The sequence below is a fragment of the Alternaria arbusti genome (genome assembly GCF_024043155.1).
Source record: "Alternaria arbusti strain BMP 1465 chromosome Unknown scaffold_13, whole genome shotgun sequence".
In the NCBI taxonomy this organism is placed as follows: domain Eukaryota; kingdom Fungi; phylum Ascomycota; class Dothideomycetes; order Pleosporales; family Pleosporaceae; genus Alternaria; species Alternaria arbusti.
The window spans coordinates 363,479-378,670 of NW_026249953.1; the positions used below are offsets into that span (position 1 = coordinate 363,479).

The 15,192-nt window shown below is 52.9% G+C and overlaps 4 protein-coding genes across 4 annotated transcripts; 1 reads left to right on the forward strand and 3 right to left on the reverse strand.

Annotated features, from left to right (window-relative positions):
- Positions 1-100: 100 nt before the first annotated feature.
- Positions 101-7,968, forward strand: J4E86_008389 (uncharacterized protein; the record flags this gene model as incomplete). Its single annotated transcript, XM_051448901.1, has 8 exons — positions 101-686; positions 735-1,438; positions 1,485-1,792; positions 1,839-4,515; positions 4,565-5,099; positions 5,150-5,636; positions 5,685-6,624; positions 6,673-7,968. 8 exons carry the CDS (start codon positions 101-103, stop codon positions 7,966-7,968), a joined length of 7,533 nt encoding a protein of 2,510 aa, XP_051299898.1.
- A 544-nt stretch (positions 7,969-8,512) lies between these two features.
- YPT2 (GTPase Ypt2) lies at positions 8,513-9,339 on the reverse strand (the record flags this gene model as incomplete). Its single annotated transcript, XM_051448902.1, has 3 exons — positions 8,513-8,835; positions 8,921-9,188; positions 9,310-9,339. 3 exons carry the CDS (start codon positions 9,337-9,339, stop codon positions 8,513-8,515), a joined length of 621 nt encoding a protein of 206 aa, XP_051299899.1.
- A 650-nt stretch (positions 9,340-9,989) lies between these two features.
- Positions 9,990-12,021, reverse strand: J4E86_008391 (uncharacterized protein; the record flags this gene model as incomplete). Its single annotated transcript, XM_051448903.1, has 3 exons — positions 9,990-11,217; positions 11,269-11,952; positions 12,005-12,021. The coding sequence occupies 3 exons, from the start codon at positions 12,019-12,021 to the stop codon at positions 9,990-9,992; spliced, it is 1,929 nt and encodes a 642-aa protein (XP_051299900.1).
- Positions 12,022-12,746: 725 nt separating this feature from the next.
- Positions 12,747-14,326, reverse strand: GNPDA1 (Glucosamine-6-phosphate isomerase 1; the record flags this gene model as incomplete). The annotated part of the gene is made up of 6 exons (XM_051448904.1): positions 12,747-13,043; positions 13,093-13,266; positions 13,313-13,684; positions 13,773-13,921; positions 13,976-14,037; positions 14,277-14,326. 6 exons carry the CDS (start codon positions 14,324-14,326, stop codon positions 12,747-12,749), a joined length of 1,104 nt encoding a protein of 367 aa, XP_051299901.1.
- Between the last annotated feature and the right edge of the window lie 866 nt (positions 14,327-15,192).

Sequence of the window (15,192 nt, forward strand, 5' to 3'; positions counted from 1 at the left end):
CTCGCTTTAGTCTAAAGACCCAGCATCATCGCCAGCAGCCAGTTGCCAAGATTCCACTCTTTCCTTACCTATCCGACATGCCACATCGGTAACGTGCATCATGGCCCGCAAAGGCGGGAGCTCGACTCAGCGGATGGCACCGCCACCTGTGACTAACGGCAACTCGAATGGCGTGCCCCCACCGTCGACCATTGCGGCACAAATCGTCAATAATGCGTCAAATGTTCATGCGTGGCAGGGCGAGGCAACCAAAGTCAGCTTTGGTGAGCTGGTCAAAGAGTTTCTCCAACACCCAAACACGGACGAGCCCGATGCACAGCTCGTAGCGCTCATAAGTGTCATCGCCGAAGCAGGACTTGAAGGCTTGTTCAAAGATGATCCGTTCGCCCAGGACCAGCAGAGACAGCAGGGTATTGACAGTATTGCCGCGCTCACTTTCATCTTGCAACAAAAGCCACATCTGCTGCTGAGCGTTAGAGAGACCGAAGATGACGGCATCTCTCGTCCTCCGCTTATTCTCTGGTTGATTCCTAAGTTATTGGGCTTGGTAGCACATGAAGCACTCACCTATGTGCACGAACATGCACACCAAATACTGCATCTCTGCCTAAGCGCGCTCACACGAGCATCTGCCCTCTGGCGTCCCGCTGCAGCAGTCTCACAGCTTTACAGATCATGTGCGCAAAGTAAGTACTAACCCGAGTTCCCTTATGCGAGTACTCACGTCTATCTAGCTATTTTGACAGAGCTGCGGTCCATGGATGATCCAGCTTCGGCAGCCGTACTGTCTTTCAACCTACTCCTACCATCGTCAAGCAGCATCAGCGACTTTTGGCCAGACAGCCAGCAAATCATTGCTTTGCCCCATGATCTGCAGCGAGCAGTCACTTCGCGACTCGGAGCCATCCATGCCGGTTTTTGTCTTCTCACCACCTTGGCATGTGTTGCTCCGCCCCAGGGCAGAGCGTCGGCGACGCCTAGTTCCCTAGATCACCATGTACCATGGATCATCGACAGTGCTCAAGATTTGTGGAAGCATTTTCGGCGTTGGACGGTAACTTCGGAGAGAGGCATCCTCGTCAATGAAATCACGCTCGCATATCTGCAGCTACTCGAAACTCTGTTCCTTCCTGCAGGCGCCCCCGGAGACCGTTCATTGGAATCGCTGAAGAATGCACAGTCGCTTATCAATAGTCTCAGCGATCTCGTTGATGGTTTATCGACAGCGCCAGAGTTAGCCTCAGAAGTCATTCAAGTGCGACTGGCCATCATTCTTACCCGGTTACGCAGTGTCCTTACTTCGCCATTAACGGACGACTCAGCCACACGACGTCGAAAGAACATGAGCAGATCGGTCGTTCTGAACGACGTTGAGGCTATCGTAGCTAGAGCCTGTCAGAATGTTGAACGCTTCTCTCAGCTTCACAAAGACTTGCAGGTATGAGTGAAATACCACAGGTTCTTTCCATGCTGATCGAATCTAGCTCTCCCTTTGCCTCTGGACGGCACCAGGTATATGGCCTATCCACATTGCGGACATACGAAGAGAGCTCTGCGAGGGTGATACTGGCAGTTTCTCGGATGCTCAACTTTCCGAAGAATCGACACCAATCCTGAAAGGTTTCCGGATGTTGAACTTGGGCAATGAGGAAAGGCCTGCGAAGCGGCGAAAGAAGCTCCTGGATACTCCAGACATCAATCATACCACCTATGAGCGACTCGTGATGATACTGAATGGCAGTACCCATGACTCCCCGGTTCTCAACCTAACCAATCTCCACAATATCATTGAGTAAGTTATCTAAGCTGACCTAAATGTACACTGCTAACAGCTACAGGGCAAGGTACTCTTCTATGATGGACGACGATCAACAAAATGAACGTGTACAAGTGGACCTCATGACAGCGTTTGCGAAGATTGCATGCGCCGGTTCCCGGTGTCTAGAACTATCTCAGTCTACATCGCAGCCAGTACATTCGCTAAGCTGCGTGTTATGCGATACGAATTCTCGCCACGAACGAAGCGCCATGACATACTGGAACAAACAGGACGATAGAGAGAGCTGGAAGGAAGTCATTGCCGCTATGCTTATCATAACCAAAGAGCCAGCATTTGAGGAGTCGCTGCAAGCTCGGATACTAATGGCTGTCGCTATTGGCCGTGTCTATAACCACATCTCTGACTCTGAGTATCTGTCTCTCGAGATTTGTGAGCTAGGACAGTGGCTGCTTGCGTCTATGAGCAGATCTCTGAGAGAACTGAAGCTTGCCGCAACAAGCTCCTTGATGGTATTCCTGCGGGGCGATATATCCAAAAATACCCGCAGTAAGAATCGGCGGTCGTTCATTGAGTTCCTGGACGCTTTAGCGCAGCGCAACGTTCTGTCCGATCAGGAGACGCTCATTATCGCGTATGGTCGAACAGCGTTGACGTGTGGAGAGCTCGAGCTACCGATCATATTACATCACTTGGTCGAATACTTTGGTCATTCCAACGCACTGGTGTGCGGTATGGCTTACCGCGAACTTGAAACAATCGCCAAAGGGTTGTCGATGTCCACGATGCAGCTCTTGAGTCCTTACTGGAAGGTCATTGGTTTCTCGGTCATCAAAGACTACATTAAGAAGCCCCAGAAAGCGCAGCAATTGGCAGATCTGATCGAGCAAAACGTTCGCCAGTTGTTGGTACTGACACAAGCGGATACCCTTCCGCATCTCGTTTTGAGCAAAAGAAGAGATATCATCGAAAAGATCGCCCAAGCACGGAAGGCTTCTATCATCGACGTCTTGACCTATCCAAGAGGTAATCTGTCGAAGATACTTGCTCTACTGCTATCACAGCCCGTTGCCGACGTTGAAAAGACAGCAATGGAAACGTTAGCAGCTATTGAGCCTGCTATCCGAGAGAGCAGCAATAACAGGCTTGATTCGTGGGTTGCCCTAGACATCACTGGTGTTGCTATCGAGATACTCAGGCTGGCTGCAGACCAAGAGGGAGTCGGTAAGAAGCCATACTACAGCGCTTTCAGCACGCTGGCGTCGCTCGCACCCGATACCAAGTCAGGACAGCGCAAATCGACGTCAAAGTCCAAGAATCTAGATGCCTTCTGCGAGACGCATATTCTGGGCATCATCGCATATCTTTCAAACGTCATCGCGGCTCCTAGCGCCCAGGGTAAAGCCGCACAGTATACGATGCCCGACAGGAAAAATTGCATAGCTGCTATCGGCGATCTCATCTCCCTTGCACGCTTTAGCGTAAACGGCGCGTTACCGCAGATCCGCGCTTGTCTTCAATCAGCCATCGGAGATCCAGACCTATGCGACGATACGTTCACCGTTTGGACTGCGTTTTTAGCAGCTCTTGATGGAGATGAAACAATGCTAGTCGTGGATCAAACCTTTGCACTGATTGTACAGCATTGGTCGTTGTTTTCTTCAGACACGCAGCTCAAAGCCCATAAAGCTGTCGGAAGCATCATAAGCCAATACAACCCTCAGCTTCGGGCTAGAGTCGAATATCTTCCCTCACTGGCCGGCATACCAATGTTCTCCAAGATTGAAGGCGAGTTGGCAAAGTTCAGAGACATGATTGAGACCATCAAGGTCTTCCAAGCCTTTAGCAATAGATGCAAAGACCAGACATCAGTCGTGGTGCGTCAGGCTCTGATAGAGCTTGTGCCTTTTCTGGATGCCAATCAGCAGGAATTGCATCAGTCGATAGTTGGCCAAAAGCCTCTTCCAGTTTTGGCCGCGTTGACGCGATCACTTCTCGATGCTAGCGTTCGTTTCTCGGAAGACCACTCCGATATCACGATCCTTTGTGCTCAGTGCCTTGGTATCATCGGTGGTCTTGATCCATACCGAGTGGAAACGGTCCGTGAAAAGAAGCGCGTCTTGATGCTTTCGAACTTCGCACGGAGAGACGAGGATATCGATTTCGTGGCATTACTTCTCGAACAAGTCCTGGTCAAGGTCTTCCTTTCTACCACAAATGCTAAACAACAAGGCTGGATCGCCTATGTTATGCAGGAGATGCTAAAGCATTGTGGGTTTAGTGCACTCCGTGGAGCAAAACCCCGATCTTCGCAGGCTAGTACAGAGGCCCAGCGCTGGAATGAGATCCCAGAGGCTGTCAGAACTGTATTAACTCCCTTCCTTGATTCGAAATACTCCGTCAATGTTAACACCTCGATACAATACGAAGGTGCGACATACCCGATATTCAACTCAAAGATCAGTCATGGCACCTGGCTCCAGACCTTTGTTCACGACCTGCTGCGAAAGGGACAGGGTGTGAACGTTGAGATGGTATTTCCTGTTCTAGCAAGAATCATCAAAGGATACGATCTCTCGATAGCTACCTTTATACTTCCATTTACAGCTCTGAATGTCATCGTATCAGATAATGATGAGAACATGGAGAATGTAGGAAGAGAGCTTTTGCAGGTGCTGCAGGCCGATATACATACCTCGGAGCAGCACGAAGTTTCGATCATCAAGCAGTGTAGCGAGGTAAGATCTTACAACTACTCCATCGAATGCATTTGCTAACACCCCGCAGAATGTCTTCCAGACATTGGATTATCTTTCTTCGTGGTTACAAGAGAAGAGAAAATCCGTTACTGACGCGAGAACGATGGCAGGAAAGACGGGGCGCGGTGTTTCCGAGGACGACGAGATGAACGCCATCAAGCAGCTCAGTCGCGTAGAGGGAATTCTGCAGCTCATTCCTGCGGAAATCATATCTCGAAGAGCTGTAGAGTGTGGTTCGTACGCTCGTGCACTGTTCCACTGGGAACAGTACGTGCGTCAGCAGCGGGACATGAAGGCTGAATCCAATCAGCCATTCCACGAGAAGGACGAACTGTTACAACATCTGCAGATGATCTACGCGCATATCGATGAGCCGGATTGTATCGAAGGAATATCAGCTCATCTCAAGATCCTCAATCCCGAGCAGCAGATCCTCGAGGATCGCAAAGCCGGGCGGTGGACGGCGGCGCAAAGTTGGTACGAGATTGCACTTGCTGAGAGACCGAACGATGTCGAGACCCAGATCAATCTCCTCACTTGTTTGAAGGAATCTGGTCAATACGGTGAGTCAGTACGTGCATATCTCACGAAGACAAGCTAACGAAGATTCTAGACTCTATTCTCAACTATGTAGACGGCTTCCATGCGACTAACTCGCTTCCGAGCAGCACGTTACCTTTCGCAGCGGAAGCGGCTTGGTCTACTGGCAAATGGGAACAACTCGAACGCCTTCTTACTGCTACCGGTAGCGATGATTCCAGTCTTCTCGCGGACTTCAACGTTGGGATAGGCAGAGCGCTATTGGCATTGCGTCACAACAGCCGCCCAGACTTCCAGGGCATCATTGAAGAGCTACGAGAACTTCTGGCGAAGAGCATGTCTCCATCAAGCACAACGTCTGTGCAGGCATCGCATGATCATCTGGTCAAACTGCATGCACTGTACGAGGTTGAGACTATAAGCGGTATGGGTAGTGGGATTGTAACAGACCGCGAAACCATTCTCGAAAATCTGGACAGACGCTTGGACATCATTGGGGCGTACACATCAGACAAGCAATACCTTCTGGGACTACGTCGCGCCGCTATGACGCTATCTCGGTAAGTAAATCTCATCTGGCATTCGTTACGGCCACTAACAGAGAACAGCATCGAATTCGCAAATCTTGACGTTGCTTCCGCGTGGCTCACGACCGGACGGCTGGCTCGCAAGGGAGGCTTCATGACAACAGCTTTCAACTCTGTACTGCACGCTGAACGACTTGGAGACAACGCGTCTAAGATTGAGTACTCAAAGCTGCTGTGGAAGGAAGGCCACCATCGCAAGGCGATACAAAACCTTCGTGGCGCAATCGACAGCAACGCATTCCAGCAGGAAGACACAGTGCCGATCAACGTCTCCGTGACCACAGCCGGTCGAGGCGAAGAGCATTCGATGAACAAGGTTAAGTGCCATGCTCAACTATTGCTCGCTAAATGGCTAGACCGCGCGGGTCAGACACAGTCAATGTCCTTGAAGGAAGAGTATGTGACTGGAGTGCAAACCTATCCCCGCTGGGACAAAGGTCACTACTACCTGGGTCGATGGTATCTGAAGCTACTCGAATCAGAGAAGCAGCAGCCGATAACAAAACAAAGTTCCGAATACCTTGCTGGTAGTCTCATCAAGTTAGTCATCGAGAACTTTGTCCGCTCTACGGTATACGGGACGAAGTACTACTACCAGACCCTGCCCAAGATACTTACTCTGTGGTTGGACATGGGTATGGAAGTTATGAGCAGCACACCCAAAACCGCCAAAGACAAGGAGTTTCACGAACATCGGCTCAACTATCTCGACCACATCAACAAATACCTCAAGCGATACGCCGGAGAGCGGATGCCTGCTTTCGCATGGTACACCGCTTTCCCGCAGATCATCACACGCATCAGCCATCCGAATAAGAGCGTTTGGGATGCTCTCCAGACGATCATCATTCGAGTTGCGTCTACGTATCCGCAGCAGGCGCTTTGGGCTTTACTCGCCGTCCTGCATTCCACGCAGGATGACCGCAGAGCTCGAGGCGCTACTGTATTGCAACGACTACGCGTAAGTTCTCGATCTGGCCAACATCAGAAATCAGCTAACAAGAAGAAGGACGCATCAAAGCGAAAAGGAGCTTCTATCGACCTCAAGGCCCTCATCATCCAAGGGCAGCGTCTTACTGACGCACTACTAGCGGCTTGTGATGCCCCCATAGAATCACGGATAGCACACGTGAGTCTAGCAAGGGATCTGGGGTTCAACCACAAGCTTGCTCCCACGCCGCTGGTTGTTCCTATCGAAGCCAACCTACTTCCAAATCTGCCTGCTGGCAACGACAGCCAGACCATCCGTCGTCACAACCCATTCCCAGCCGACGCCATCACCATCCAATCCTTCGACGACGACGTACTCGTCCTATCCTCCCTCCAACGCCCCCGAAAACTAAACGTCCGCGGCTCCGACGGGCGCTCCTACGGCCTCCTCTGCAAACCCAAAGACGACCTACGCAAAGACCAACGCCTCATGGAATTCAACGCCATGATCAACCGCGCCCTCCAAAAAGACATCGAGTCCAGCAAGCGCCGCCTCTACATCAAAACCTACGCCGTCACGCCCCTCAACGAAGAATGCGGCGCAATCGAATGGGTCGAAGGCCTCAAGCCCATGCGCGACATCATCCTCCGTTTCTACCGCCAAATGGCCATCCCGATCGACTACGGCGAGATCCGCCTTCTCCTTAACGAAGCCTCGTCGTCCCCATCCAAAATCCCCATCTTCACTGAACGCATCCTCGGTAAATTCGTGCCTGTGTTACATGGATGGTTTGTTGAGACGTTTCCTGAGCCCGAAGCTTGGTTCGCTGCAAGACTCCGGTATACGAGATCTTGCGCTGTGATGAGTATAGTGGGCCACGTCCTCGGTTTGGGAGATCGACACGGCGAGAACGTGCTGTTGGAGCAGGGCGACGGTGGTACTTTCCACGTCGATTTCAACTGCCTCTTCGACAAGGGTCTCACATTCGAAAAACCCGAACTCGTTCCCTTCCGCCTCACGCACAACATGGTCGATGCCATGGGCCCACAGGGCGTCGAAGGCCCCTTCCGCAAAGCCGCTGAACTGACCTACAAACTGCTCCGCCAGCATGAAGACACGTTGATTACTATCCTGGAAACTTTTGTGCACGATCCTACGGCTGATTTCCTGGGAGGCAAACGTCGTAAGAAGATTGTTGGCGTCCCGGATACGCCGCAGGAGGTGCTGGATATTACCAGGACAAAGGTGAATGGGTATCTCAAGGGGGAGAGTGTCCCGTTGAGTGTCGAGGGCTATGTTGACGCGCTTATTGCTATGGCGGTGGATCCGATGAATTTGGCGAGTATGTATATCGGGTGGTGTGCTTTCTTCTAGTGTTGTTGTGTTTCGTTTTAAAAGTCGGGGTATGCGTGTAGGTGTGTATGTCAGTATCGTTACTTCGTTCTATAACTAGATCAGTGTTAGCAATCAGTATCGTTCTTTACATCGCATACCTCTAGACCACGCGCAAAGCTGTCACCCCGATTTCCACACCCTGCAGACAAGACTCCGTGCATATACAATTGGCATTACAATACGTAATTGTAAAATAAAGGTAGGTACTCCCATTCTCTTTGGAACCCGGATAAAAAAAAAAGACCAACGCCTGTAACACAAACTCGTTAAGAAAAAGAGGTTGATGCTACCCAAAAGGGACTCGCTCGAGCGGATATTCAGTCGTGTAAGCATCGTCTTCGTGCGATCATCTCTTCCGTACCCTCGGACCCAAGCTTGCTCTCTGCTTCCATCAGATCAAAGCCGTAGCATTTCCGACCCTCGACATCCATAGCATAACCACTGCCCCCCCATGTGCCTGACAATCTCAGTCCAAAATATCCATCTCCTCTTATGCCCTCTCTCTCCCGACTACACCTCCTTTCTAGCAGCACTTCCCGCCCATACCCGCGTTCCCGTCACCTTGCCCACTGACATCGACCTTGGGAGCGGCGGTCTGATCCGTCCTGGCAGTATCGATAAGGCGCTTCTTGATATCGCCGGCGAGGCTGTAAAACGCCTGGTCGACGTTGATGTTGCTCTTGGCCGAGACCTCGAGGAAGGGGATGCCGAGTTCGTCGGCGAGGGCCTGGCCCTGTTCTGTGGAGACGGCGCGCTTCTCTTCCCAGTCGCACTTGTTGCCGATGAGGATCTTGTTGACGCCTTCGGTGGCGTGTTGCTCGACGTTGGAGAACCATGTGCGGATGTCTGGGTGGTGTTAGTGTTTTGTTTATTGAGACATTCCGGCTTGTTTAGCTAGGATGGTAGAAGGTGTGTGGGCGGCGGGACGTACTGTTGAAGCTCCTTTCATCCGTGACGTCGTAAACTAGCAGGATACCCATGGCACCTCTGTAGTACGCCGTGGTGATGGTCCGGAAGCGCTCTTGGCCGGCGGTATCCCATATCTGCAGCTTCACGCGCTTGCCGTCGAGCTCGATGGTGCGGATCTTGAAGTCAATGCCGATGGTGGTGATGAACGAGGGCGTGAACGAGTCTTCGCTGAAGCGCAGCAGGCAGCACGATTTGCCTACACCCGAGTCGCCTATGAGGAGTAGTTTGATCTACGCGGGGGAGAATGTTAGTGTGGGTCTGGATATAGGCGGTGGAGGGGCGTTCAGGGTCCAGCATGTATGCGGAAGCTGGGCAGGCGCATGTCAGAAAGAGGCATAGGGCGAAGCTTACGAGAAAATCATAATTCCTGGAGCCAGCCATCTTGATATGGAGTCGTGGGATGCGTTATCGAGCGGAGGTGGTTGCGGAGTTGGCGCCCGCCGGTTTGGGGTGTGCGGTGGAGCTGGCGGTGGTTGCGTGGTTGCGGAAGAATGGCGGTGATAGACTCGAGCCTGATGATATGTTGTATGAGTGGGAACAGGCGGGCTTGGGGTGAATGTTGCTGTGTGGTTAACAGCAGGCAGCGAAGTAAACGGCGTGGGAGCGAGTTCACAGGTGCTGGCCAACGTTGGACGTTAGCGCCAATAGTCCGCACGGGCTTCACCACCTCCGTCACTGCAGCTGTCGTCTGCGAGTGACGAGAGGCGGCTGGCTTGGTGGCAACTGCGCATCTGCCTTGACTCGGCTGTCACTACCGGCATCACGAACCGGCACACGAGACACGGTCAGGTGCTGGCGCTGAGAAGAGCCTCAATTTTCTGGGTTTTGTTTTGGCCTCGGTACGTACCTACCCACGCGATACTTGTTGAGCTAGTCTTGGATAGTAGACATCTGATCTGTCATGTTCCGGCTGCACCTATTGAGAACACGACTCTAAATATACAAGCTTGTTCGCATATCTGTATTGAAGTGGGTATGTACGCTGATCATAAATGCGCTGTGACTGGTCCATCCCAGTTGCAAAGACGCTCTCAAGTAAACCATTTCGAGTACGCCCACCTAATGCGCTCAACTACTTTTTGCTGTCGCTGCAGCCCACTTCTCACGTCAACAAGCTCATCTATTTCCACCAAGAAGTCGTGGAAGATGCGTCGTGGCAGGATGCCGCTCGCAGCCTGTCGCAGGAGATGCACTTCGCAGAGGAGGAGACCGTGGTCCTTGTAGGAAATTTCGCCGTCTTCTGTGGGTGTTGCGCTGGTAAGGATGCGATCGATGTTGCGCAGGATGAGCAGCATGCGGCCCTGCCTCGCCCACATCTGGACGCCTTTACGGCTGCTGAAGACGCCTCGGAGGTATCGGTAGACGCCGATACTGACGAGAACACCAGGCGTCAGACCGATGAAGCCAAAGAGCAACTCCTGGCTCTTGAGAATGCTGTCAATACCGCTCATCGCGACTTCCACATCGACCTTGGTCTTCTGCACCTGAATGAGCAGTGCGCTAGCTAGGTTACCAATTATCGCACCCTTGACCGGACTTTGGATGTCCTTTTCGTAAGATCTCAAGACCGTGGTCAGATCGCCTTCGCGGACCTTCGCCCTGATATCGGCAATTTGAGTCTCGTTCAAGGCGGGGCCTTCAGGGTTCTTCACCGCAAAGTCAATGACCATGCGCTCAAGGCTTGCGCGGTCAGACTCCAAGCTTCGTTTGCTCATGATGGAAACCTCGCTATCTTCATTGTGGCGGATGGTACCAATGATCCTCATTGCAGGCTCCACGACCCAATTTGTCCAGAAGTCGATTACAGTCTGTCCTAGTTCGCGTACCCAGGCCAGAATCTCTTCTTTTCGGTTGACAAATATACGCAGGATAGTGGTCGAGGATACGAGGAGCATGGTGGCCGGTAGCCAATAGCGGATAAGGAGAGATGGACGTCCGTTCTCTTTGACGACAGCGTTGAAGTCTGCGGTGTAGGTAGGCAATGCTTCCTGGAGTAGATATTGCAGTCGCTCTGCGACATCGGCGGGCTTGAGCGTGGTTGCAGTTCGTTCTCCGGTGGGTTCGTGCAGCGAGTAGAGTTGATCGTCTTGAGTAATGCCAGCAACAGAATCGTCAAACTTATTGACGGATATCTCTGCAGCGTTCACGCTTTGAATGACGGCGTCCATCAGGGCGATGTTCTTAGCCATGACGCTCTTCCATCTGTGTCCGCTTTGTGCGCCGAGCAATGGGGGAGATTGGGTGCCATCGTCGTGTACACTGGGATGGTCAGCAGTCGCTCACGGTCTTCGCGAATGGTTAATAGCATACCTCTCGTTACCCAGCCCTTCGCCTAGAAGCACACCGAGCGCGTTCGCATTGATGAGTCGTATCTTCCTCAACGCTGCGCGCTTCCTTCTGCCTTCGTTCCTGACCAGCGCCAACGGGCTCACGACTCTTCGCTGTATGTTGGCAATGCTGCGCTCTTGCACCGCATCCTTGACAAGGCCGTAAAACTGGCTCCACCCATCAGCCAATTGGCCACCCCTCGACCGCACGTCGCGATATATCTCCTGCGACCATTTCCACACCCGAACGGGCGATGTTTGAATCGAGTATAGCCCAGCGAATCGGTAGGTGGAGAGGATGTCGTCCCAGTACCACAGGTCATCTTCCAATGGTATGGTCTGTTCCAGTATCGTATTCAGAACCTGTCCGTACACCTGCGTCGTCGCCTTACTGACTAGCAGCCATTCCAGTTCATGTTCGTAGCTCGCATCCTCGTAGCTGCTGGCGATGTTGGCACGCTGCAGCGTCTCGGATATACGTGCGATGGACACCAGGCTGTGTTTGGATGACGCGGTCGTGGAGAGGGACTTGATGAGGTACTGTAGGTGCGCGATTCGTGTCGTCTTGGTGGGGTCATGGGCTTCCTCGGCGGTGATGGAGAAGCTGCCTTGTCGTGTCGCCGACAGCTGCAGCCGGTCGAGCTGGCTGTCAATCCGACGCACTTGGCTGACACAGTATTAGCTATACCCGGCTGTATCAATTGAATACGCCAACTTACTCAACCACGAAAGACATGGCTACCGGCGCGTGAGCTCTCACATGGAGGATGCGGCGGGATTATTTTGGTACGAGGGGATCTGGAGATCTGAACCGGGATGACGCGCCCCCACCCGCCGCCAATGACGTTCTAGGCCTGCCATCAATCCATCACCGCCAGTTGCACGCAGTTTCCACGGCCTGTCACATGTTTCCTTCTCTTTAACACAGAGACGAACCAGCTACAGAATGCCATGTTTGTACGTGACATGCTCCGACGTCTACCACACGGTCAACCTAAGTAAATCTACTCATCCGAACACACGAACACATAAACGCCTTCTAAGGAATCAAGCTAATGCAATTGGACTTAGAGACTAAATTGGTATTTGATTGTGTTTCACACGCCATTCCCTTATCCGATGCCCAGCACTCATTCTAACGATGGTGCCTTCTACCACGAGCAACCCCGTCCAACAGTGAATCTGCCATCGCTCGCAGATTTCTCTATGACGTCTCAGAAACTCTTCTATAACAACAAACAACTATAGCCAGACTATTGAGCGGCTGTCATCAGACCTGGTCGCTGGACGCTTCCGACCGACCGTGCCACAATGCACTCGCAGCAACACCACCCCGAACAGGAAACTCGTCTCCGACCCAAGAACCAGTCTAGCGGTCTCCCCTAAAAGCAAACACAGGCACAAAAAACGGCGTCCATCCAATTTCCACAGCCTGTCGGGTTCGAAACAGTGGTAGAGGTGCTAGCTAGCGACGCGAGCGCTCATTCGGACCGAGGGCTGATCTGCGACATCGTCCAAATCCGATTCCATGGAACGCAATTGCAAAGCGCTTGCCTCGTCGTCGGAGAGGCGGGCGCTCATTGGCTCCAGGACGGGACTTGCTGAACGGGAGAGATCAACTTGCGGCACAGTCAATCTGATACCGTTTGGCTGGTCAGGGGCTAGCAGGGTCCCCTCGTCCACAAGCGAGTCGCGCTTTCTGGGGAGCTTCTGGCGCATGCCTAGTTCGGAGCCTACGCGCTCGATGCTCTTGAAGTACTGAGAGTGTTAGTTGACGACTAGAAGAGAAGGGTGTTGATGGGCGTACCTTGACGGTCTTGACTTGCAGCTCCAGTGTGGCGTCTTCGTCGACGACGATCATCGGGTGCGGGTGCATCTGGAGACTGGACAGCGTCCACATGTGGTTCACGCCGCCTTCGATGCACCGCTGGAGTGCTAAGGCCTTGTGTGCGCCTGTGATTATGATGACGACTTCGCGCGCCTGAGGAACGTTAGACATTGTTGAAGTACTTGGTGGTGTGACTTACATCAAGGACAGTCTGCACGCCCACGGTCAACGCCATCTTCGGCACCTGATCGAGGTTGTTTCCGAAGAACCTTGAGTTGGCCAGAATGGTATCGTATGCAAGAGTCTTCACGCGGGTCCGAGACTTGAGGCTGGAACCAGGCTCGTTGAAGGCAATGTGTCCATCTGGCCCGATGCCGCCGAGAAACAGCTCGATGCCACCAGCACGTTGGATCTTCTCTTCGTAGTCATGGCATTCGACTTCCAGGTCAGGTGCGTTCCCGTTGAGAATGTTGATGTTCTCGGGTTTCACGTCAACATGGGAGAAGAAATGCTTATACATAAAGCTGTGGTAGCTCTCGGGGTGATCACGCGGGATGCCGACATACTCGTCCTGATTGGGTCAGTATCACTCTATATCACGCTGCTGTGAGACATTGGACGCAAGGGTGCGACGCCATATGCAGGGCGGTAGTTCGTACCATATTAAACGTGACCACATTGCGGAAGGAGACTTGGCCCGCTTTGTGGCGCTGTACAAGATGCTCGTAGATCAGGACAGGGCTGCTCCCAGTAGGCAGACCTAAGACAAAGGGTCTCTCTTGCGTTGGGGCAAAGGTGTTGATGCGCTCTATGCTGCGGCGTTAGTCGATATTAACACACAACAAAGGAGCGAGGTATGCACCAATGACATAGTCGGCGATGTATTGGGACGCAGCCCTCGGATCGTCTCGAATGATTAGCCGCCTATAAGCGGTAAGCCGGGTGTCAGAAAACAAAGGTGTGCATGCTCATACATGATGTATGTATTGTTTGTGTCACTTGCAAGGAGTGTGTGCGGAGTGAGGGGTCCAAGGTCATTCCTGCAGCGGGACGAGGGCGATTTCTATGAGGACTTCAACAGCTTCACGTCATTCTGGGGCAGGGTAGGATCGTGAGCTCGATCATCATCCAACGTCTCTTCATCGATATGACAACGGCCAAACTTTCCGCATCTGAACACGTTCTCTGCAGCGCTCTCTGTATCGGTCCGCATGGTCGCGGTGCGTCATGCAATGGATGGTTGAGGGTGAACGTAGTGGTACAACGCGCCTATCTGCACCACCTTAGGCCGTGGACCCCCGTTCACTGCCATGTGCAATGTTACAGGAGCATGGTGGGGCGTGGTCATCACCGTCGCGTGTGATAGCAGTGGGAACTGAGCCGGGCGTGGGCCGCAAACTAGCCGTCACGGGCAGCCAGCAACGAACATCACGATAGCAGGCGTCACTGATAAGGCCGGCGTGCTGATGGAGTCGCAAAAGGACAATGTTACATTTCTGACTCGGGTGGTGGCGGGCGGAGAGCGTTGCACTTGTGGCTCTAGTGGGCGTCTTCTAGCTCGCGCAGCCCACTCAGCCCAGGACCGGGGGCTCAACCAACAATGTGGTCGCAGGCGCATGCAGATCCATGCATCGTCGATAAGCAGGCCTGCAACGCCCCGCTTTGACCTTCGATGGCTGTCCCGAGAACCACTGACGGCCACAGTCCGGGCACCTGTAGCCGGCGCTCAAGGCTGCTGACGGCGTTGTACATACGGCTGGCGCTGCGGAACACGGATGCTTGTTGCCCTTTGTGCAGTGTCAGCCTGCGCCAGCGAATCCTTGACCGACGGCTGTCACCTTTGTGTGGGCTTGCAGTCGTTTATCTCTTTGTGGAGGCCAGGCTGTGTCGCGTGCTGTGTCCGCCTCGCTACCCCGATGCAGGTTGGCTGGGGAGATTTGGTCGTGAATGGACCGTGTGAGGACCCTAGCTGACGGTCTGCTTAAAACTGACTGCCCCTCGCCTTCACCTTCGTATCCAAACCCTCGTTTAATTATAGTCTGCTGCTACCGTCGTGTGGTCTGAGCGCGAGCATCTAGT